Consider the following 25,895-nt stretch of genomic DNA (forward strand, 5'->3'; position numbering starts at 1 on the left):
TCTTATTAATATATTGCTCATTGGGTTATTATCCTTTTCCCTTTTTGACTTTCAGACTCGTGAAAACAAAGAAGAATTGAAAGCGAAACTTAAAGATTCACTTCGTGAGAAATCCGATGTTTTTAATTCCAAAAATCCGGAGGAAGACAAGGTTTGATTAAGTTACGCTTATCTTGGATTTATGCTTGTATTAAATTCTTGTGTGCTCACTGTGGCCATGCTTGTAAGATACGATTTCTAATTATTAGTTTTCCTCTGTAAAACTGTAATATAAATGGGAATGAGTAAAAACGTTTTGATAGCAACTACATCTTTTTGTCTAAATTGCAGTTCTTTTACAGCAAAGCAATAACTGAAATATAGACCATGAAGGCAAACGATACTTCTAAATGATGCTTGTATTTTTTGTTACTATACCATCATGTGTGGAGCTGTTGTGGTCGTATAAAAATATAAGGAATGCTTACAATGCAAGTATGGTGCATTGATAAAAAAATTGAATAGGTCTTGCAAAACCATCGAGAAGCTCATGGTTTGTTTGAGTGATATGAGGCTGTGGCTTGTGGGAGAATTTGGGATTCAAGTTTATAATGAAATTCTTTTGCTTATCCTAGAAAGAAATTTTATATTGTGTGTACAACTAATCAGGATTGATTAAAATTCATGTTTCAAATAATTATGTAAGCATCAAACAAGTAAAAATAGAGTATGAATAGATTTTATTCATACTTGATCTGGAGTTGATATTGGAATTTTAGGTTAATTCTTTGGTACAGACACTTGTCTACTTTATCTTTTGCTTCTCTTTGTTCTCTTTCCTTCTCTTTATTGTCCTACATCAAAACCACTAAAATGTAACATGGATTATATCCATAATATTGTGAGAATACACTATATAATTTCTGTATTGGTTATATTTATAATTTATCAAAGTAGTGGGATGAAAAATTGATTACTCAAATATTTTTATCTTAAAAATTTGTTGACCCCTTTACTGTTATAGAAATTTGTCATCCTATCAATATTTAATTTTTCAACTTTTTTATTTATGGTTCTTATTATGCGTGTGTATGTCTCTTTCATTTCTTTTATCAGGTTAAATTGGGACAACCAGGGTGGAAGGAAAGGTATTATGAAAAAAAGTTTTCTGCAAGAACTGCTGAGGAACTTGAAGCAATACGAAAAGATGTTGTGAGTAAAAAATAAAGTTGAAGTGTTATGAATGTTTGACAAATTGTGTAGTTAAATCATTGTAAATTTAGTTAAAATTTTGGGCTGTTCTTTGAGAAAAACTAGAGAATTTGATTCCTAAGTATGTTGGCTTCTCTTTTTTGATCAGGCGTTCGGTCCCCGAAATTTCACTAGTCACTATTTGGCTGGGTCAGGCTTTGACTTTTGTCAGAAATGAAAACTTCTTAATTATATTAAGTAGATTGGTTCATGCTATAGATAGAGGGGTGGAGAGGATTGTAGTAGGGAATGAGGGGTTTGTATCTCATCTTCGGTTAGCGAATGATGCTATTTTTCCCTAGAAGATCATGAAGAGTTCGTTTTTTTGTTTGCTTTTTTAATGGTGTCACAAAGTTTCAATTGTTTAACAGGTATTCTGGGTTAAAAATAAATTTGCGCAATAGTGGATTTAGCTTGTATTAACTTCAGTGAATCTGAATCTTCTAAGTTGCCTTCTTTACTGGGTGTCGTATTTCAGATTGGCCGTTGACTTATATAGGAGTGCTTCTGGGTAGTAAATCCAGGTTGGTTGGTTTTTGTCTTTCTGTAGTGGAGAAGGTGTCCAAGAGATTAGACCGTTGGAATGGTGCTTTATTCTCTTTAAGGGGGAGGTTGACCCTTATTCAAGCTTGTCTTTCTGGCATCCCTCTCTATTTTTTTTATCTTTTTTAAAAATTACTGTGGGGTTTAGCTAGAAATGTTGAGAGAGTCATTAGAGATTTTCTTTGGGCCAGTGTAGGGGAAAATAGGGATCGTTTGGTTCGGTGGAGAACCATATGTAGGTTTCAAAAAGAAGGGGGTTGTGTCTTGGGAAGTTGGTGCCAAAAACATTGCTCTAATTGGTAAATGGCTTTGGCGTTTTTCCTTATAGGAAAATTCTCATCGGCACAAAGTTATTAAAAGTAAATTTGACATGCATTGTAATTTTTTTTGGAGGGGGGGTGGGTGTGCTAATATTGTGCTAAAATGTTATTTGAGAGTCCTTGGAAGTTTATTCTGCAGATTTATCCTCTTTATCTCACTTGCCAAATTAATTTGGGTAACGGGAATCATACTGGATTTCGGGAAGACATTTGAGTGGTTGACGCTGTGCTTTGCACTTCCTATTTCCTCATTTATATAGGCTGTCCTCTTTGAATAATGGGATTATTTTGTGGGGGATAAGATTTCTTGGGACTTCCATTTTCATAGATCTCTCAATGGCTGTTGTGGGTTTTTTCAGGCGTGTACTTTTGTGAGCCCCCCATTTTTGAGTTTTGATCCAGGAAAACCTCGCCTTTTTCGCTTCATTGTACTATTTGGAAAGCCAAATATTCCTCTAATTTTAAGGCTTTTATTGGTTACTTCTTTTTAAGTTAACACTAACAATCTGTTGTGGTGTAGGATGCCTTTGGAGGATTTATCTACGGATGTGTGTTCTTTAATGTTTTTGTCGTTGTTGTTGTATTATAGTTATAGTAGAAGAGTAATTTTTATTTTATTTTATATTTTCTTAAAAAAATTTGTTATTATGATACACAAATGACTATCTAAAATTTTTTTGGGCAGAAGGCTTTGACCTCCTTGAGGTTTCGCAATTTTCTAGAGCAAAAGGCACTGACCTCGACTGAGGTTTGGCAAGAAGGCATGGACCTCGCCTTAGGTTTCAAAAACTCCACAGGTATCCTTTGAGGCTTGACAAAAAAGAGCAGAAGGTGGGTGGCGGTCTTTCTCGAAACCTTAGGGAGGTCTTTGGGATTTTTGAAACCTCTCCTTGGGTCCATGTCTTCTTCCCAAACTTCAGGAGTTGTCAGTGTCTTTTGTGAATCCTTAGTAAGGAGTAGACAAGGAGTAACTATTCCCAAATTGCACCATGGGAATGTCTTCCTTTTCTATTCCATGCTGGGTGGAATAATGAGATGACAAGGAGTAACTGTTACCTCTATTCCCAAATTTCTCATTGTATTCCATCGTGTTTCTAAGAATAACTATATTGCGAACCAAACTTAACCTAAGTCTTTGAGCCATTCCATGCATTGGTCACATCAGAATACACCTTTATGCTCATATGGGCAGTATAACGCTGTGGTATTGTTTGCTTTGGTCCATTGGGCTTCATGGTTTTGTCCTATAAAGGGCGCTTCATATAGTTGAAGATTAAGCCATCCTTTTATGCCCAAGATCTTCTGAGTACACTTCTGATGTGGGGTCGTAACTGGCTCTTTGTCTGATCTTAACACCCAAGTGGCCCACACTTCTGTGTAAGATTTACCCACATGATTGTGCTCCTAGGGTGCCTCTAACACCAAATGTAATGGTCTTGGCCCAACTGTAGTGAGGAAATATCCTCTTTGGTACACTGGCCTCACAGTTTTGTCCTATAAAAGCGCCTCACATTGTCTTCCTGGTACATTTCTGATGTGGGGTTGTGACATGCAGCAGCGCCTCCATGGGCCCTGTCACTGTGTGTTTACTTGACATCTTTTAGACAGTTGTTGGCCTGGTACAGGAACGTTTGCATGCTTGTGCATAATGTTCACACTGCTGTGTAAGAAATTGTAAAACTGATGGTCTTTGATGGCTATCTGGTATGCTATTGGATATATAGTTGTAATTGGAATGGACTGTGCTTGTGATTGATATAGATTTTGTCCTCATAAATGGATGATCTGAATTGGGAACCTTTATTTTGGGTGTCACCAAAGCGAGACCCATGCATGCACCCTCTAAAGTTTTCCAGACATGTTGGTAGCCACCTGACTGGTTCAGAATGTTATGTCTACTCTTGAGTAACCGTTACCAAAAAACCACCTTTATTATGCTGTAAACGTGTGTATCAAATCTGTGAAATTTAGGACCAATTATTGGCCCTATTGGTCCTAACACCACCTGTTTTTTCCAAACACACTTGCTATATTTTTTGGGCTCGAGTCTATTTCTTCCGGTGCTTGTACAAAATTAATCCACCTAGAATGAATAGGGGTTATAATTCTCTTATGCAGTATTTGTGGCGAAACTAATCATAGATCATGTATTCCTTGACTAATCGTCTTGATAAAATATCTTATTCTATGATAGATTGTAAATGTGTGAGGGTTGCCATGTTGTTATGATCCTAGATAAGTTGATTATGTAATTAACCCTCTGTGTCTGTGCAGCCTGTTTGTGCACTATCCTGCTCATGCATTGGTTCATTGCTCACCTAAACAAATTTTGAGGTTACTTTTCCAAAAGGAGTTGTACCTAGGTCACAGGAATTCTAGTTTTCTGTTATGTATCATTGTAGAGGATAGGGGTTGGTAGTTTCCCTTGGGGAGTGAATTGAAATGGTGAACTTCCTCAATGGTGGCTTGTTTTTCTCTCTTGAGAAGCCACGTGTACAAAGATGAGGGAAGATTTTAGTAAAGCAATGCTCTTTATACGAGGAAGATGGAGAGTTGTTTATTCATATTCTTCTTCACTGCTTGATTGCAAGATGTTAGTGGGGGAAGCCTGTGCAGCAATGGGCTTTTTGTTGGGAAGTTGTTAAAACGAGGATCCTACATGGGATAGCTGGAATGGTTAGCAGGATCTGATCAAGGACTTAGATTCTACAAAGGATAAAAATCCCCTCTATGTTATTTTTTTTGTAAATTTTAAATATTTTAAACCTAAAAATTATTGAAGTGGTCCAGACTAGGATAATAACTAGTAACAATGAGATCATGTGTTCAAATTGTTGCTTTTGTAAATCAAACCAGTTTATAATAAAAAAAGGAATAAATACTTGCAAGGACAAGAAAATATATATATTTTTAAAGCACAAATTAGTCAATAAACAGCTGTCCAACATGAACATTATGAACAGAAAGCAAATAACATAAACCAAACTATAAAGCTTGCTCATTATCATTTTTATGTTAATGTTCATGCCACTACTTGGTTCATTAGTATTGCTGAGATGATCATTGGAGACTTCATCCAGCCCATCACTAAAATCATCATCGCCATCAATTATTACCATCAAATGCATTAGTGCATTAAATATCCATTTATATCCTCAACCTAAATATTGATGTTTGAAGATTGAACCACTTAAATGAACATCAATGTAAAATGAATTTGTGAGTCCGCAATTTTGTTAATAAAATCACTTCTAATGTTGTCCATTCCTTGTGCAAGTGAGACAAGAGAAACGTTAAGCCTATAGTGCTAGTAGTTTTGTAAAAAATTTAAAATTACATTGCATTGCAGGATATTATGATGCTACCATAATCATATTGGCTTCTTGTGGGTACCACTGGTCCTACTCCATTCATTCCAATTTGCAGTTATACATATGATTGGGATTGTTTTGGTAAAACAGGATTGTGTGTTCTGTGATCTGGATTGTGATTACAGCCATGTTCGTTTTGTGTCTTTTAACTCTGTTATTGAGTAGCTTTTGAAAATAATCCTTCTGTGCTGCATTTTGGATCCTTTGGAAAGAAATGAACAATAGAATGTCTGAAAGGGGCTTAGCTACTCCATTTTTGAGAAAGGAGGTGTTTTAGCTACAACTGTATTGACGAGGAGTACTAGCAGTAGTTGTTCCATGCATCTCTCCCTATGATTGGTCCACTTGGCTATTTTTATTCAACCATAATATGGGTGACAGCCTAAGGCAGTTTTTAGATTCTCATTGCTACTTTTTTTCTTTTCTTTTCTTTTCTTTGCTTTTAAATTTTTTTTTTTTTTATTTTCACAAATTGTGGTTAAGAGTTAAACAAGTAGCCCACCTTTTGTTTTGTTCTGTGTTTTTTTTTCAATAATATTGAATGGCTAAATCATGGGGAGTGTGTGGAGTGCCACATGGAGCGAATGCTCCTTGAATTCCTCTTGTATTGAGTTTTTAAATCTTTTTGTTAATCTCGCTTGCCCCACTGTTTATTTTTGATGTAGGATGGGAAGGGGGTTATTTGGATGGATCACCTCACCCAGTTTGGGACTGATTTCAAAGAATAGGGTTGAGGATTGTTGGGTCCTAAATTCAAATGCGTTTAGTTGATTATTAATTATTATGTGTATATAGTTCAATTAGTGGTAGGCTTATGATTACTTGACTATTCGGGGGTTTGTTTGTAATATATGTGTGGTTTAGGGGTTCATTTGTAATTTCTTGTGTCTTTAGGAATTCATTTTGTAATTTTCTTGTATCTTTTGGCATTGTATGGGGGTGTGAAAGTTATGTAAGAGGTAGTTTTTGATGGATTTGAAAATTGAAGTGAATGTGAATTCCTCCCGCCCCCATCATGTATCTTATTCTCCTTCATATATTTTTCTTCCGTCTTCCTTCTTTTTCTTCCCTCATCCTCCTCTCTCTCTCTCTTCCAATTTCTCTCTTGGCAGCAATTCCTCATTGCTCTTCTGCATCCCTTTGCTCAATTCCTCTTTGCTGTTCTGCATCAGTTTTGGCTCTATTTTGTGTAGTGCTGTAGTCCCACTATGTATTGTTTTCCTTGAGGATCTTTTTGCTGAATACTGGCAAAACTCCACAGGTTTTGGTAGTCATGGATAGTTATTAGCAAGAATGCTAGCAAAAATTGATGAGTATGGGCCGTCCTTAGTAGTCATGGGTAGATAGGTAGATTTATATTTACTAATTGCCCATTAAGTGAAAATTCATCTTAAACAAGAATTTGTGAAAATAGGACACTTTTGGAATATTATAAGCAAAAAAGGGCAGATTGGAAACTGCTTCCTCTTTCTTTAATGAATCATAGATATAGATGTGGAGATAGTACATTGTAGATATTAGGGATCATTTGGAACTACTTATTGAAAAATACTTTTATGAAAAAAGTACCTATCTGAAAAAGTACTTATCTAGAAGTAGTCTGAGATTACTAATTGTAAGTACTTCTTCAATGCAAGACTTGTATTATTTTATTGATTATGGAAGTTTATTTGGCATGTTAATGGTGGAGTTCCTTGTGTAAACCATCAGATACTGCATTGATTTGGCAGCACTTATTCCTGCATTGCTCACCATGAAGATGTCTAAACTAAAACTATCACTTCTATGTGGCACCCTTTACTACTGTGCTTCATTAAGGGAGCTTGGATGTCTTGCCTCAAAATACCACTTGTAAATAGCGCAAGCTCTTTCTACAGTGCTTCACTAAAGGAGGTCTGTCATCCTCTATACCCAAACACCACATTTGGTCCGCAGAATGGAATTTGAACTAGAAAGGAATTGGGGTAGGAATGAAATTGCTATCAGAATGTGATTATTGTACTTGGCACTCACACATAATGACCATTGGAATCACAACTTGTATTTCTTTCCAAAATTTCTCATTTTTCGATGAAGGCTGCAATGGAATTGGGATAAAAATGCCATTTTTGAATTCGACTTTATTTTATTAAAAACTTCTGCATTTTTTGGATCTTATTATTATTTTTTCATTTTTAAAAACATCATCATCATTATTATTATTATTATTATTATTATTAGATTATTATTATAGTATATTATTGTTGTTGTTGTTGTTTATTATTGCTATTTTTATTGTTACTACTATTTCTTATTCTTATTATTATTATTATTATTATAGATTATTATTATAATATATTATTGCTGTTGTTATGGTCATTTATTGTTACTCTGTTTATTGCTATTATTATTGTTTCTACTCTTGTCACTATACTGCTACTGCTACTGCTACTCTACTACTACTACTTACTACTACTACAACAACTACTACTTCACTACTTCCTCTTCTTCTTCTTCTGTATTATCATTGCTGCTGCTGCTGTTATTATTATTGCTTTTTTTGGATCTTAATGTTATTTTTTCATTTTAAAAACATTATTATTATAGATTATATTATTGCTGTTGTTATTGTTATTTATTGTTGCTTTTTTTATTGCTATTATTATTGTTTCTACTCTTACCACTATTACTCTACTGCTGATGCAGCTGCTATATTATTATTGTTGTTATTGCTGCTGTTATTGTTGTTGTTATTATTATTGCTATTTTTAGATAAAAACTATTGTTGTTATTATTATTATTATTACTGCTATAATTATGATTATTTTTGTTTTTATTTTTATCATCATTATTATTTTTATTTTATTATGATTATTGTTATTGTTGTTAAGAGTATTATCTTTATTATTATTTTTACTGTTATTATTATTGTTGTCATTATTATTATTTTTGTTGTTTTTAGTTTTATTGTTATTGTTATTTTGTTTTTTGAAATCAAGGCATTGGGGACCCTTTTGGAGCGCTATTTTTATTATTATTATCATTGTTTTTATTATTATTTTTAGATAAGAATCATTGTTATTATTATTATTATTATTACTGCTGTAATTATGATTATTTTTGTTGTTATTATTATCATCATCATTATTGTTGTTATTTTATTATGTTAATATTGTTGTTATTGTTGCTATGAGTATTATCTTTATTATTATTTTTATTGTTAATTGTATTATTATTATTATTATTATTTTTGTTGTTAGATTTATTGTTATTGTTATTGTTATTGTTATTATTATTTTATTTTTTCTTGAAATCAATGTATTGGGGTCCCTTTTGGAGCCCGACTAGTTCACGAGGTAGATGGGCCTTTAATTCCCACCCTCCTCCCCGTTAGTAGGTATGGTATTCTAACCCTTGACCGACAGTAGAAATATTTCATGGCTTTGACGGTGGAGTGAAGTGCGGGGGTTATTATTTTGTCATTGTTGATTTATTATCTTTATTTATTTATTATTATCGTTGTTATTATTATTTTGGGGGTGGTTATTGTTGTTGTAAGAGATATGCAACTTGTATTTTTGGAATTACTAAGTGAGGGTTATGATGGTCTTTAAGAAAATAGAAATGGAATTAAATTCCTACAGGTAAAAAGTATGATCACAATTCTGCCTGCAATATAAGAATTCATTCTTCATGAATTTCATATTCCTGGTTCCTCTCTTAAGTGCAAATATTGTATTTCTTTTTGGCAACAATACTTTCTTCACGGGGCGAATATCAGATACCTGCATCCTTTTGTTGGACATTACCACTTCATCCATTCACCAGAGGTTTTGAAGTTTATTGATGTTAGTATCAGTTGACTCAAAAAATCTTGTTGCTTTAAGTGGTTAAAACAGAAATTTCCTTCTTTCAGTCAAAGATTTTCTGTACTGGAATGTTTGACATTTGCAATTTCTATTTTGATGGTTGATGCTTATAATAAATATCACATGGAATCTTTGATTGAACATTTACTATTTTGGTGATATGTCTAGTGTCAGTGGCTCTATCTTGTTATTTCCTTCTAGTTTCTCCTATTTCAAGCCCATCAAGAATGTGGTGTACTTATAGTGGGTTCACTGAATTTAAATTCTTCCCTTCCATAGGTTTTGAGATACACAGAGGGCTTGTGTTGGGTTATGCAATATTACTACGAAGGAGTATGTTCTTGGCAGTGGTGAGGCTTCTTTATTTTCCTTTTTCTGGTTATGTTGTTATTGTTACTTTTTCTTGTTTCTGGTGCTCCTCCCTCTCCCAAAAGAAGAAAACAATTGTGAAAACAGCACATTATTGCACATATATGCTTTAACAGTGAAAGGACATATCCCACGGAAACAGTACTTTAAATTGTAGTAGCTCCCTCCCCCTTTGTTTAACTGAATAAGTAGTTGTGGAGTTCTAGAATATCCAATACCCAAATTTTCAATTGAGATGTGGATTTTCGATTTTGAAGATGTGTTATTAAATTCTATGCTTTCCTAACGTATGATAGATTCTATGTTGCACAAAAATCTAAATATATTTGAATTAGTGAAGTATTTGTGCTGCACGTATGTTGGCTATGGGCTACAGTCTTCTTTTTTTTTTTTGTTGGATGTAAATGATAATGATATACTGTGAAGTATGAAATGTGGAATGTGTCCTTACCTGTATTAACATTTGTGAAATGTGGAATGTGTCCATACCTGTATTAACATTTGTTAGCAAGAATAATTTTACTGAAGATTTTGGTTGTATTATTTGTATTAACCTAGATTATCTTTACTTATTATTATTGTTGTTGTTATTTGTTTGAGGCTGATGACACTTTATTAGGGAAAATCTGATCAGAAGTCTCAAAATGATGTCCTTTTGATTGGACTTGCTTGAATGTATTGCTTTATTGGATCTGGAATATTTTTGATGTTTGGACGGACCTTCACCTGTATGTATTGCGTTTGATCAAGTCTGAAAATGAGGTAGGCTGATGTCATCTGCATGTAAACTCAAGGCTCTAGCTTGTTGAGAGACTTTAGATCGGCATTTCTCTCTCTTAGGTCTTCTTTTAGGGGGTGTTTTTACCTCAATTGCTGCCCTTATTGCTAATGAGGTGATGGATGTCTATCTAAAGGAAGAAGGAAAAGGGGGAATAGTGTGCAAAATGGATATGGAGAAAGCATTTGATCATGTCAACTGGAACTTCCTTCATCTCCTTAGGAAAATGGGCTTTGAGGAGCTTTGGTGTAGTTGAATTGCTCAGCACCAAAACTTCAAGTTTCTTAGTGCTTATTAATGGCCGCTCTTTTGATTTCTTTTGGTTCCTTGGGAGGCTTGAGACAAGGAGATCCCTTGTCCCCTTTGTTTTAGTTATGGAGGTTCTTAGTGTGTAACGGTTTTGGACCTAACTCTGGGGAGGTATTGTCCGCTTTGTCCCACTGGCCTCACGAATTTGTCCTATAAAAGGCAGCTCACATAGTTGGAGTCCAAACCATCCTTATAAGCCCAAGATTTACCTAGTACACATCCAATGTGGGATCGTGATATGCTCTCCCGTCCAATCTCCGATGCCATCGTTAGAGTGGTTTACATCTCTGTGTAGGATCCACCCACATAATAGTACCCTTAGGGTAGCTTTGATACCAAATGTAACGGTTTTGGACCAAACTCTAGTGAGGTATTGTCTGCTTTGGCCCAATGGCCTCACGGATTTGTCCTATAAAAGGCATCTCACATAGTTGGAGTCCAAACCATCCTTATAAGCCCAAGATCTCCTTAGTACACATCCTATGTGGGACTGTGACACTTAGCCTTATGCTGATGAAAGCTATTGATGGAGGCATCTTTAAAGGACTTAAGGTGAGTGGAAATAGATGGCTTACGAAAGTGTCTCATCTCCTTTTTGTGGATGATACTATCATTTTGTGTGAAGATGACCCCCTTCATATCCTCAATCCCTGATGCATTTTGTTAGGGTTTGAGGCTGTCTCAGGCTTGAAAGTGAACCTTGGTAAAAGTGAGCTTATTCCAATTGGAGAGAACATTTTGGGGGGTGGGGGGACCTTGGCAAATGAAGTGGGTCAACCTCTTTTTGGCTTCAGCCAAACACTTTTTCTTGCTGGTCGAGCTTTCTACAAACAAAGCGATGCGAGAAAGTATTCTCTTATCTAAGATTCTTTCCTGTGCATTATCTTCCCCCATTGTAGATGGTTCATCCATGCTTGGTGCCATGAAATGATTGAGAACTACGATGGGGTCGAAATGAATTTGGTTCTTTGTATTCAATAAGTATTGCATGACCAAATAATTCAAGGAGGGATGCATTGTAGGGAGGGTCCTTTTAAGTAGATGACTCGTTGATGGTCTTTTGGGTTGCAAGATGGGATCCTTTCCCATTAATTATCTCTATCTCCCCCTTAGAGCCATATTCAAAGACAAAGAAGCCCGGGACCTTATTATGGAGAAGTTTGAAAGGAGATTGGTAGTATGGAAAATAAATTTCTTATTGAAAGGAGGTGACTTATCCTCACCAGGAGCACTTTGACGAATCTTCTAATATATTTCACCCTCCTTCCTTTACTGATCTTAGTTGCTAGGAGATTGGAGGGAATTCCGAGAACATTTCTTTGGGGAAACTTAGGGGAGGAGTTTAAATATCACCTTGTTAGATCGGAGTGGTTAAACAACCCATTTGTTTGGGATGTTTGGGGCTGAAATCCCACCTCACTTTCAATAAATCCCTCCTTAAGTAGTCGTTATGCAGGTTCATGAAGAAGAAAGGCCACTTTTGATAGGATATTAATACGGGCTTGAGCGTAATGTTTGGGCAACACATAATAGTACCCTATGAGGTGGGAGTTGGAAATTCATCAAGAATGGATGAGATTATTCTTTCCGATTTGTGACATTCCAAGGGAAATGGGGTCAATGTTTACTTTTGGCATGATGTGTGGCGTGAGAACAGTAATCTAAGAGCTGTCTTTCCTTACATCTATAGCTTGGCTTGTGAAAAAGGTGCCCTTATCATCTCCACATCACTAACCAGGGAATTTTTTGGAATATTCCTTTTACTTGGAGGATTGGGAACATCATGCACTCTTAATTTTTACAGAAATCTCTATAATTTCTGTTACTGAAACATCCCAGCGTGCCAAAATGGGTTTCGGACAAAAAATGGTGTTTTCATAGTTAAATCTTTCTACAAGAAACTCTCCTGTTCCCATTGCAAGAACTCCCCTTGGATTCACATTTGGTGGACAGAAGTCCCTTCAAAGGTTGCCTTTTTTGTTTGGGACGCATGCAAATATTTTAACCCTTGACAATCTGCAGAAAAGAGAGCTTAGAATCACACACAGGTGTTTTCTTTGTATGGCTAATGCAGAATCACTCTACCACATTCTTCTCCAGTGCCCCTAGATAAGGAACTTGTGGAATTTGGGCCTATCCTTGATTGGACAACAATGGGTTATGGAAAATTCAGTTGGAGGGGATATTTGGTCTTGTAAAGACATTAGAACCACCGAGGAGAAGCGAAAGGCTTTGAACCTCATCCCTCTTGCCATCTTTTGGTGTGCTTGGAAGAAGAAATGAGAGCGCCTTCAAAGGTACAACTACTACACTTCAGATTCGCAAAGAGCAGTGGATTTTTGTTGTTTCCAGCCGTCTTAGTGGGCAAATTGTTAATGATCATTATGTAATCCTTAATGTTTGCGACACTCAACTGAATGTTTGATGTTTTGTACCATCAGATGGCATCCCTTTGATGCCTTGGTATTATAAATTTCTCTTTACTGATAAAAAAAAAAATCCTTGTGGGATCCTGTGGTTGAGAGAGTGTGTAGGAGATTGAAGGGGAGGAAGAGGTTTTTTTTCTCAGTTTTTTTTGAAATATTTTTTTATTAGTAAAGGATAATATATGAAAGGACATCAAGGGGTTGCCTTCCCGAGGTACAGGAAATCAACCACCTTGAAGGGTGTGACAAAAATAAGAATTACTTGGTCATTTGCTAAAAGCTCAATATGCCGACTAGTGACCACAGTAAACCACTGCTCTTTGTTGTTCTGAAGCAATGAGATTGAAATTTCTAAACACTCTTGTTCCTCTCTTTCTGAGCACATCAGAAAATTGTGAGAGGAATGAGGACAAAGTCTTTCTTCTTTCCTTTGTTGCCCGAATCCCTCTCCAGGCCCCAGAGCTCCCCTCCCACAGAGCTGGCAGTAACTGACTTTTTCCTGATCAGAGTCTCAGCCAAATTCCAAAGATTTTTGGTCCAAGGGCAATGAAGAAGGATGTGATCAACTGATTCCACATCAACCATGCAAAGGGGGGCATCTGTTGACGATGAAGAACCCCCATCTCTGCAAGTTGTACAGGGTCAAAATCTTATCATGAGTTGCTTCCCGGGTAAAAAAGGCAACCTCTGTGGGGCCTGATGTCCTCCAAATCTGAGACCAAGGGAGCAAGTGCTGTTCGACTCCAAAGGAAAAAGTCTCTGTAGAAGGATCTGATACTTGCAGTGAAGACCTCCTTATCTAAGGTCCAAGCAGGAAGACTAGGGTGTTTTGATGCTGGAACTTGTAAAGATTACTGTAGAAGTCTGTGAGCTGAAGGAGTTCCAAAGTTTTCCACATTTCTAGAAGGCATGGCTTGCCACGAGACGAGACTTTCCTATAATGGCCCAATAAAGTACATAACTCTCAAAACCAAATGTATAATACCATAAGGCTTACGAATTTACATAGTAATGCCCCAATAAAGTACGTAACTCTTAAATCAAATGCATAATACCATAAGGCTTACGAACTTACATAGAAGGTGCTCCTTTTGTGCTTTCTTATTGAGGCTATTGCATTTTTGAGTTTGTGCCTCATTTGTCTTTAAACCAGAATAGCAAAATTTAATCATATTTATTTGAGAAAGGATTATGGAATGCTCTAATCTAAGTTAATCTCCAGAACTCTTGAAACTAAACCTTTGCAAAACCATTGAGAGTTGCATCTTAAGCCATGAACAATTTGAACTTTGTAATGTTATTATTATCTCATAGTGTGACTTTTAAGTTCTATATGCTTAGAGTGACCAAAGAGTAGTTTTTAAGTAATAAGTCATGTTTTAATGTTTCCAAATTGTATTTGTAATTCCTAAGTTTCTGTTGTTTTTTAAAAGAAATATCCATTTTTTTTTATAAAAAAATAAATTTCCAAGAAGGCTTACACCTTAACAAGTGGAGACTGGCGCGGGTTAAGACACCTGGCATTACTCCTTTGTATTTAAAGCATTGGTTATCAAAGAGACAAAATCTTTCTCAGATCTTCTAGTTTTTCTTGTTTAAAGCAGAACTTACTCCTATGCAGTTTAGGTTTTATCTCTGAAATGTAAACAATTGATCTTCTGGATACCTGTGTCTCCCTCGCTATGTGTGCATCATATTCCTGTAATATTCTAGCTTTGCTAATTTTAAATACTCTCTCTGAAAGGTTATGAAAACTGTTGCTGTTGATCGTGGATTGTTGGCATAGCATGCATATTATATTTTCAGTGCTTTTGTATTGATTTGTTTTATAATTTTCCAGTTTCTGATTTTCTAGAGCTTGAGATTTTCTCACTGCTTTTGACAACTCTTCTGGATTAGATCATAATTGTCTCAAGTTCTATTATTTTTTCACCTTTTGGTCAATTTTAATTCAGTATTGAGTTTTCTACAAATTCTGAATTTTTTTTCATTTTCTTTTTGTGCAAAATTTCCTTATATTTTTACAGTGTAAATTCTGTAATGACATTAATTTTTGTGCTGAAAATAAAATAAAATAAATAAAATTGTTATGCTAGACTTAGGGTCCATGTTTTTCTTCTAGTACATACATGATGCAACTAACAATCAAATTCTTAAGCTGGACTTGGGTAATCAATTCCTTAAAATTGTTTTGCTTCTAGTTTACCACAGCATCTTTGCTGCTTCTGCTTCTTTTTCATGTGTTTTTTTTTTTTTTTGGAGGATTCCTTGTCCTCTTTGTACATTCATCTTCCTTAGTAATTTTCTTTTTTCTATAGAAGTTTACACACAGCTTAAATTACCCATCATCATTTTTCGAGGCTTGCATGTTTTAAGGGATGAGCATATTCCTTCTAGAACAAAAATTCCGCCATTCTGGATAGAATTTTATCCATCACAGATAATATGCATGACTTTGGATCTTCACAAAAATTTGTTGTTTCAGGTTTTATCCCTATCATTATGCACCATTTGCATCTGATCTCAAGGGTCTTGGTGACCTGGATATATGCTTTGAACTGGGTTCTCCCTTCAAACCATTCAATCAGCTGCTGGGGGTATTTCCTGCTGCAAGGTTTCTCTCACTACTTAAACCTTCTTCAGTTTCTTGTTTTCTATGATACTAAATGTGAACCATTTGCAGTTCCCACGCTCTCCCAGAATGTTACAGGAAACTGATGACTGATCCAAACTCACCTATCATTGATTTTTATCCGACTGGTATGCTTTATTGCTGCAGTAAAAGGCGTGATACTTATTCCTTATTGAGTTGATGCATGAAAGGCATTTCCTCTTATTTTTGTGTTTTTGTTCCCCAGATTTTGAAGTTGACATGAATGGTAAACGGTATGCATGGCAGGTGATTTTCTCTTTTAATCTGTGTACCATATTGCTTTGCTATAAATGCACTCTGGGCCCGTGCTTGTATGAGATTAGTGGTCTGTTCCGACTGGATTCTGACATCTTTCAGTTTGGTTATTATTTTGAAGGGTATTGCAAAATTACCTTTCATTGATGAAGCTCGTCTTCTTGCTGAGGTTAAAAAAATTGAACATACTTTAACGGTATGGTGCCCTTTATTAACCTTCTGATGCATATTTGGCTGAATTTGGGCCTTGATGACATTAAGTGTTCTATTTATAAAGATGACTGCTACTTTATTCTGCAGGAGGAGGAGGCGCGCAGAAATAGTGTGATGTTTGATATGCTTTTTGTGGCATTATCACATCCCCTTTCGCCTTACATATTTTCTCTTGATGACCATTGTAAACATATGACTGATAAAGAACGAGCTGAAGTCAAGGAACAACTTGATCCTGGGGCAAGGTTTGTGCTGCATTGTTGAAATGTGATTTTTACTCTCTAGTGATTTTTACTATGTGTATTTCCAATTCTGCTTGCAGAGTTGTTTTGACAATTTGTTGAGGCCATGAATCAATTTTTTTATTTCTCATTTTTTATAGAAATATTTGGTTTTATGTTTAATCTTCCCAGCAGGATACTTTTTGGGTGTTAAAGTTTGAGGCTGCCTTAAAATTGACGTGCTAAGATCCTTGCATCCCAATGTGGAGTTCCTCTTTTGAAAATAGTAAAAACAACAGGTCTTCTGTGAATGAAGTGATAATTCTTCACTTATATGATCTAAATGGCATCTTAGTGAGTATTGGCAGAACAGTTTGGCGTGTGACACTTTTGATCTGCTTAGCAGTTATAATATATAGTTTTCAGATCTCTCCTCTCACCCTTCCAAGCCATGCCTGTATGCTAGACCTTGATTCTTCCTTTTCTACGTTGCATGAGACCAGTGTTGGAAATGTTCATGTTCCAGCTAGGGGTGTACAAAAATTTTACCAGAAAACCGAAAACAAAACTGTAACTGGACCGAAATGAGTTCTGTTTCAGTTTTCGATCTTTAGTTTTGATTTTGGTTCTTAAAAATAAAAAATTCCAGTTTTGGTATCAGTTTCTTAGCAAAAGCCGAATTTTGTATATATTACACATGGAATATTCATACTTACTATATTAATTTATTTACACCTTTATCTTTGGCTTGACTCATATTTTAAGACTCCAAGAGGAAGCGCAGATGGAGATTTATGGATGTCTGGAGTCTTCATTGCTCTGTAAGTTTTCAATGTGGGAGGTTTGAGCGGTCCTGTGTTGCTGTAGCATACAGTACACTGCATCCTCTCCTTTGCATTCTTCTCATCCCACATCGGTTGAGTAAAATAAAGGAACTTCTTCCACTTCCTATAAATACCTTGGCAGTGCTCGTGTACCACTGCTCCTCCAAGTCATGGTCCTGCTCTTAACTTGGGCCGAGACTGAGGCTATTATTATGTAGCAATTCTTATTGGCCTTCATGGATTCAAATTGTGTAGTTAAAATTTAAAGAAACTGAAAACAGCCAAACCGAATTGTGAACAGACAGATTGTGTTCTTCTTGAACCGACTGTTTACGGTTTGGTTTCGGTTTCGAAATTTTAAGAACCAAGCAATTCAGTTCAGTTGTCAGTTTACGCCATAGCTGAATTGTATAAAACCGATTACACCCCTAGTTGTAGCCATGAAGAAAATGCCTATGAAATTAATTTGTCATTCTGGCCTTGGCAACATTTCTTTTTAAGCAGTTATATATAAATCCCTCTTAAGTATTGTCACAGATATGTTCTTATGTCATAATGAAAGTTCAAGGCTATGCAAGTTAGATGTATTGCTTCATAAGTGCTTCTTCAAGATACCTCCTTAATATTTTGTTGCTAGTCATCATATCTTGAATTAAATTTAGCAACTTCTAGTAAATTTGTTTAGAAAGGATCAATTTGTAATTTAATTTATAGTGAAACACATATTCAAATTTAATGAGGTTGAAATACAAATATTTACGCTAGTCAGTTATAAACCCCTCTTAAGTAGTGTCACGAATCTGTTCTTATGTCAAAATGAAAGGTCAAGGCAACTCATCTCAAACTGACCAGTCAAGGTTCCCCTTTTCTCTAAAGCCCCAACATCATTTGCTGTATCCATTGTTGGACAAAACATCCCAGCATGACCCTGACAGAACCTCCCTATTAAGCCATGATGCCTTCGTTAAGGGAACCCATGTGCTTGTGTACCCCCACGACGAGGGTCTTCATCTCACGCTATTGCAGAGCTGGCTCTGTTACTCCTTTTCCTGTCTGTCCACCCTAAAATGATGAGTCAAGGTAGGCTTCACGTGCTCTCTCTGAAACCGTGGATCTATTCTACCTCAGAATGTCTTGTTAAGGCTTTTTTTGCCCCTGTACGTGAGGTTCCAAGACGTCTCTCATTTATCCAATGTGATAAGCTGCACGCCAACATGACCATGACAGTAGGCACTCGTAGTTGGCTGAGATATACTTATGATGACTTATTACTTCCCAACTTGATTAAGCTTCTAGTAATTTCTTGTTGAGTTTGTTTCTCACTTTGTAGCCGCATTTTAATATTGTTCTTTATTGTTTTTGTGTAGGGAGCCATTTAATGCTCCATGTCACAATATGAAGCTCATTTGATATCAATTCTAATCCTTGGCAACCATAAATTTGAGATTTCTTTTGGACAATTTTTCTGATCTATTTAGGGATACATGCAGCGGTGGTATGAATGGGTATATATCCCTTTGCAGTGGAGATCCTTGTCCTCCTATTTTCAGGTCACCTGTTGGAGGAATGGAAGATATTATGGACAACCAAGTCATGTAAGCCGCTTATCACTGAACATAATCTTCTAGTACTTTGATTGAAATTGTCTGATCTCCAGCTTACTCATTATTAATCAAGTAATCCTTTTTTATTCTGCCTGTTGCTCCTGTTTTTCAGTTGTGCTATTTACAGACTCCCAGATAAACATAAACACATCACTCGACCACTAGCAGGGGTTGTATACCCGAAGAAGGTACCTAGATACTCCTGAAATGTCTGATTTTTTTTCCAGCCAAGTATCATTGGCCGCTGATTATTTATTTTCAGGTTATGTGCAGATACCTATTCCCATAGGAGCTTTATTCTTTTGACAGATCCATATCTATTTGCCTCAACGTTATTTAAAAAAAAAAAAAAAAAAAACACTGCTTTAGTGTCACCAGAGGTGTAATTGAGTTGGGCCAAGTCGACATAGTGGAACATTTGAACTTGACTCACAACTTGAACTCGATCAGTCACAAAATTGTCGAACTCAAGCCTGACTCAGCTGCAAGTTCTTAAAACCCGAGCTCAACTTGATGAAGCTCGATTTGATTATAAAATAATATTTAAGTAATATAAAACAATATAAAAGATTATAATGTAATAATTATAAATATATGTGTGAAATATATCCCACCTAATGGAGCCTAAGGCTTGGTTCTTTTGTTATGTATAAAATATTTATTATATGAAAATGATGAAATTACTAAAGCTCGATTAGGCCAATTAGGCTTGTGAGTAATGTTAAATAGACTAGTTAAGCTACTCGATTAGCTCGAGCTTGATTTGAACTTGAATTGAATTGAGTCAAGTTGAGTTAGTGAGTCGTGCCCGAGTAGCTTGCAAGTAGGCTTGAGAGTTACACACCTAGTTGTCACATGGTTTGCATGAAATATGAAATACAATAAAAGAGGGGAAAAAAAAACCTTGGCATCTGATTTTAAATTGACCTCTAGACATAATCTATGAATGCTAATGTGGAAGCGAACAGGTTTCCTATCCTAAAAATAGGACCAGGAACATTATAATGGAATGCTTTCATTGGTGCTAGATGCTGAAACAAATAATATAAATATGAAAGGCATTGGGGATCCTTCCATTCTTTTTTTTTTGGTAGTAATTTGAGTAGGTTCTTTTGCTTGGTAAGAAGTGTGTGTGTCTTTATCTAACCAAAAAAAGATAAAAAAAAAAAAAAAAGAGAAAGAAAGAAAGAAAGAAAGAAAAAGGAATTATGTCTAGTTGCTCCTTGTCTCCATATCTCTGTCTGGTCTTTATAAAATGACATTTGGAAAGGGGTGTTGCAGCCAGCGGTGCATCCATCCGTATGTTCCCTCAATGAACTGACCTGTTTTGAAGATAATATTTTTAGTTAATGGTTATCCTCGATAAAAATATGCTGAATTGAATTTATCATCTAATTTTAGTAGTATTTATTCTGTTGATTATTTCCAATTCTTCAATTTTTTCTGATATACCTTGTTTCTGGGGAATTGCATTGATTCATTGTGCTTGCCTTCTACAGACTGTTACAGTCAGGGATCTGAAGCCTGAACCTGTTCTGTGGCATGAGGATTCTGGGAGGAGGCCGTATGAGAATGGACGATATAATGACAGGTACACTGAAGTATCTGTTTTAATTTGCCTTTTGATGTTGCAGTATTTTTCTACCCTTGATGATTGATCTTTTAATTACACATTCCATCTGATAGAGCAAAATAGTGGTAGCCAATGTGAGCTCAGCCTGTTAATTTCCTTTCTCAATTCAGGCAAAATCCACCTGGAACAATTTCTGGTCGGCAGCTTGGGGAGGCTGCACATCGACTTGTTATTAATACATTGCAGTTGAAGGGAAACCGCAATGGGCTTGCTGATCATATGCATGCCCCACCACCGTCTTATGCTGCAGCCATGCACAGACTGCCATCTGCATCTTTTCCTAGTAATACATACCATGATCGGGATCAACATAGAATGTTTCAACCTAGAACAGAATATCCTGTTCAAGATCCCTCCACCATACAAAGTCAGAATAACCATGACAACCATCCCTCCACCATACAAAGTCAGAATAACCATGACAACCATCGCTATGGCCAACAGTATCCTCCATCAGCAGCTCCCCGCCACTCCTATGATAGGTCGTCCCGCCATCAAAATCAAAGCAGTAATCGTGGCAGTGAAAATCCCATGCATGGATACGACCAAGCGGGATTTCATCAGAATGGTGGACTAAGGTATCCTCCTAGGTATGTAGGACAAGCTCCCATCATCGCTGGTGGACCGCAGCATCATCATCAATGGCAGCAGCAGCAGCAGCAGCAGCCAGTTGGATACAATGGATATGGAAGCCACCAATCATATGGAGCTCCTACTTATAATCAGTGGGGTGGTGGTGGTCGTGGTGGTTGGGCACCACCAGCAAGCCACAGTGCTCCCAGAGGAGGGTATAGCTACCCTCAACAGGGAGGCAATCGGTACTCAACATTAGACACAGCAGGAGCAGGTAGAAGGCCACCACCACCGCCACCTAGCCATGGTCGCCGCTAGAATTGCTTTAAACTAATTTTCCAGTTCTTCAAGGCTTTGCTAATGATTATGTGTACAATAGTCAGTTTTTTTCTTTTACTTGTTTGTTTTGAGGTTTTTAAAAAAATTTCTCAAGAAAATTTTCCCGCAGTATTTGTATGGTCCCTTAAGAGAGCAGATGTCTGAAATAATAGAAAGGTGGTTGAGTTGTGTCACGCAGGGGGCGTGCAATGAAATTCCTTTTTCGAGGTTCATGATCGTTGGAAAGCATTGACGTGATGCCATGCTACGCCACCATTTTCAAGAGCTGCCAAAATGCTGCAACTCCTTGTTTGCCTTCGGGTGAGGTGTCAAGGTATGCTTCATGCGCTTATGGATGCTCGTTCTCTTGGCCGATTTGGTTTTAAGTATTCATTTATTTGACAAAATAGAAAAGGGTTTTGCGATCGAGCATAACATTTTCTGATCTGTTTGAACCTCAGGGCCAGTAGTAATGGCCTTGACCCCGCAGATTTTTAAGATGTATTTCCAAATTGTCTGCGCCAAAGCGAACATAGTATTGAAAAACAATTCAAATTGCAGTCCGACGAAGAAAGAAAACATGGGAGAGGGTTCATTTAATGAGGGGATCGCTGGTCGGCGGCCCACGGAGGGAGAGGTAATTAATCCATTTAATGAGTCGAGCTGGGGGGAAATAGGTGCGTAGTCCTCCCAACAGCTGTCAACGCGGTGTGCGTGGGGCTGGGAGCCCTTCATGTGTCACTCGCGAGGGAGCTAACTATGTCACTGTCCAATCCAACTGGATGGCCATGGCGGTTCACCTTCCTCGGGCCAGAGGCTTTGCCCCGTGCATTAGATGAGTGGATTTTCAAATGTGTATAAATCTGTATAAAATTTAGTATTAAATTATGTTTAAATATTTTAAAAAATTTAAATGAATATACGTCCAAGATTTAATATTTTTTGTTTTTAAATGTTGTGTATATTTCCCTAGATAGCAATATGGGATGTTTAAGAACTGTCGCTGATAAATTAATTTCACATAGTAGCGTATTACTTAGTTCCAAATTCATGTGAAAATTTTCATCATCATAAAGCATAATCGCCCATTCATAAAGTATCTCCTTTTAAGCACGTCAATTCATGAAAATAAAAAACAGAAAAATAAAGACCGGATATGTCTGGTCATCCACGACTCTACACATGCATTATAAAAATTATGTTATCAAGTTAGTGGGACGCTGGCTCTTTTATTTTTCATTTGTTTTGTTGGCATCAAACTTCTATCCTTGTATAATTAGAAATTTTCACGATTGTGCTTTGCTAACTTAGTTGTATTGTGTAATGTACATTGCACTTTTAAACAATCTTCGTTACAGAAGCACTTGAAATGTTTTTCATGCCGGCAGTTGCATTTTTGTGCTATTCTAAAAATCATAGATATATTGCTTCACAAGTAGTGCATTTTCAAAACCTAACTCTTCAATATTTTGACACTAGTCATTGCTGTCAAAATTTATTTGGGTGGATTTGGATCAATCACAACATCAATTACCTATCAAAAATAAAAGAAAAATGACTTGAAGGACTTGGGTATACTTATGAGGACCACTCCAATGCCTAAGGAAATTTGAAAGAATTATATGGTTGCACTAGTAAAGCGGTGATTGAGAAAGAGATGAGGTGTCTTACCTTTCTTATAGGGGTTTTTTTATAGGCATTATGGATGCTTGCTTTATTGATTTCCCTACTGATGGATTTGAATCATAAGAGTTACACTTCGACTATGGATATGTTACTAGGGAGTAAATGTTGGTGTGCTAATTCCTAAATTTAATTAATGGAAGTTACCTCTTTTCTATTGATCCCTTGATGCCTTTTGGTATTACATAGGTTAATGTCGATTTTAATACTGAGGTCTTTTTTAAGTTATATCAGTTGTTCCCTTACTCTAGAGTCTTTAGAGTTACCTTTTTAACTTGAGAGTATATTGCATTTACTATAAATTCTTTTATTATCATGAGATTCAAATTAAGTCATCAAATGAACATCTTTAGGCCTCATGAGTGATACTCATTAGATGGACCAATACTTTACTAAAAAGTATCCGTTTCTTGTTGTCTCATGAGCGATGCTCATTTGATGGACCTATAATTTGTCGAGCGAGGCCTGTCTTTTCTCGCTTTACGAGCGGTGCTTATCAAATACATATTTTCAGGTCTCATAAGTTGTGTTTATCAGATGGACCAATTTTTTATTGAGTAGTGCATGCTTCTTTTTGCCTAATAAGTAGGATGCTCATAAGATGGACATTTTTGGGCCTCATGAGCAGTGTTCATTAGATGGACTAATTTTTTTGTGAGTAATGTCTGTTTCTTGTTAGCTTATGAGTGGTACTCACAATATGAACATTTTTGGGTCTTGTTAGAAGTGCTTATTAAATGAACCAATTTTTTGTCGACTAGTGCCCGTCTCTTATTGCCTTAGGAGAGGTACTCATCAGATGAATATTTTTGGACTTCATGAGCGGTGCTCATCATGGGCCAATTTTCTATCGAGTAATGCTCATTTCTTTGTTGCTTCATGAGCAGTGCTCATCAAATGGGTCAATCTTTTGTTGAGCAGTACTCGTCTTTTGTTTGCCTTATAAGTGGTGTTGGCTCTAGAGTCGAGTCTAGAGGGGGTTGAATAGGCACTTTTGCGTATTTTCGCTTTTCTCTATAAAATATAAAATCTTGGTAAGATGTAAATGATTATATCACAATATATATAATTTAAACCATGCACAAGATATAAATGAAAGAGTATAGGGAAGAAAAACTTGACAAACAATATTAACATGAGATACACTTAATGATTTCACAATCCACTATCAACCACCTTCACCTGTGGAGAAGCCTTTACGCACGGGAACAAATCTCTTTCGCTTACCAAGAGCTTTTTAGAGGGAACCAATCCCTCAACGCTCATCCAGAGCCTTTCAGCAAGGTTCACAAAAAATCATTGCAATTTGGTTCACCAATAACGTGAATGATATTTAAAATATGTTAATCATTAAGATCGATCTTTGAACAAGTTTTTGGATTTGTATTTATAGGAAAATGGACAAACTAGCCATTATATGACCGTTGGGCATTTAAAACAATTAAATACTTGAAAACTAGCCATTTTATGTGTAACACCCCGACCCCGAGGGGCCTGGGATATTAACTCTTTACTACTGATTTACAGCGGAAGCAAATAAACTCGATTCTTATTCAAACCAGAGCGCTAATTATTCATGTTACAATCACTTATTTCAAAAGAAGAAAATTACACAAACGTAAATATTTGAAATCATACTATATTTCTAATTAATCTTTATTTTTCTAATCCCCACCCGCATGCTTGCTAAGCCTGATTTCCGACATATCCTTCAGAGTTATCTGAAATAAAATATGATTGGGGTGAGACGACGCTCAGTAAGTAAATAAGATTATTATTAGTGTGTGACCAAAATGAGCTTTTAAAGAATTTCGTAAAATAATATTTAATATTATAACTTCAAGACTGCTTTTAGAATAAACATAAATTTAAAAATTTCTGCATAAAACTTTTGTCATCAATTTCAACAGTAAATTTTTACAATCATATATTATAACTACTAAATTAAACTTTTAACTTTAAAACTGTAAAAATATTTAATGATAAACATACATATACTTTTCCTTATACGTTTTCCTTAGATCGTCATTTAAGTACCAAAATGATCATTTTCACGTAAACTTATACTTTTCCTTCAAATCATCAGTAACTTTGTACACGTAATTAAATATGTATAAATATATATTGTAAAAACCCACCCTTAGGCCTGTTTGCCGTAAGTCATGTTTACCCCCATGACTGGGTTGTGCGGTCCGAAGACTGGATTTAACTGGCTGGCCGACCAAACTAAATCAACGTACGTAAACTTTAAGTGAGATTTTCCTTATTAAGTCCTGGACTTAAACCAGGTGTGCACTCAGGAGAAATCCACTAACATAAATAACCACTCTGTAAACAGTGTGGGTGCACTCTGATCCGTATAAACTTTAAGCTGCGGTACCGAGCATCTGTAACTTTGAACTTTCGTTGCCATAAGGGGTTTGAAAATCATCTTATTATAATTTATGCAATTTAAAATAATATCGTGAAAATCTCATCTTTACTCATATTTACATAAAAAAAATGTAACGTAGAAATAAACTCATGCCACACAATTTTTGTGTTAAAAATATATATAATTTTATTTTTGAATAGAAAGAAATGCTGAAAATTTACCCGAGGGGATTGGAACATTTCTTAACCCAAAAATAGATGCAAGTATATTAAAGATAGAACTGGTATAATTAAATATGCGTAAAAATAAACTCATGGAAATTTTGTGGAACTAAGTAACATAATTAAAAT

At 36.0% G+C, this 25,895-nt stretch overlaps 1 protein-coding gene across 6 annotated transcripts in view; it reads left to right on the forward strand.

Annotated features, from left to right (window-relative positions):
- Positions 1-22,426, forward strand: part of LOC131161398 (5'-3' exoribonuclease 3) — a 34,710-nt gene extending 12,284 nt beyond the window's left edge. Inside the window, exons 12-24 of one of the 6 annotated variants that reach the window (XR_009138451.1) lie at positions 56-151; positions 1,096-1,191; positions 9,592-9,662; positions 15,680-15,808; positions 15,878-15,954; positions 16,053-16,093; positions 16,224-16,298; positions 16,403-16,560; positions 18,839-18,955; positions 19,077-19,152; positions 20,464-20,555; positions 20,708-21,822; positions 21,950-22,426. Coding sequence is in view for 2 of the 6 variants with exons in the window: in XM_058117140.1 (XP_057973123.1) it covers positions 56-151; positions 1,096-1,191; positions 9,592-9,662; positions 15,680-15,808; positions 15,878-15,954; positions 16,053-16,093; positions 16,224-16,298; positions 16,403-16,560; positions 18,839-18,955; positions 19,077-19,152; positions 20,464-20,555; positions 20,708-21,488 (1,809 nt within the window). In the remaining 4 variants the exon portion in view is untranslated. Of the gene's footprint in view, positions 1-55; positions 152-1,095; positions 1,192-9,591; positions 9,663-15,679; positions 15,809-15,877; positions 15,955-16,052; positions 16,094-16,223; positions 16,299-16,402; positions 16,561-18,838; positions 18,956-19,076; positions 19,153-20,463; positions 20,556-20,707 lie in introns of all 6 variants that reach the window. The other 5 variants (XR_009138452.1, XR_009138453.1, XR_009138454.1 and 2 more) reach the window with 5 other exon arrangements.
- Positions 22,427-25,895: the final 3,469 nt, after the last annotated feature.

This window comes from Malania oleifera, chromosome 8, assembly GCF_029873635.1.
Source record: "Malania oleifera isolate guangnan ecotype guangnan chromosome 8, ASM2987363v1, whole genome shotgun sequence".
Taxonomy (NCBI): domain Eukaryota; kingdom Viridiplantae; phylum Streptophyta; class Magnoliopsida; order Santalales; family Ximeniaceae; genus Malania; species Malania oleifera.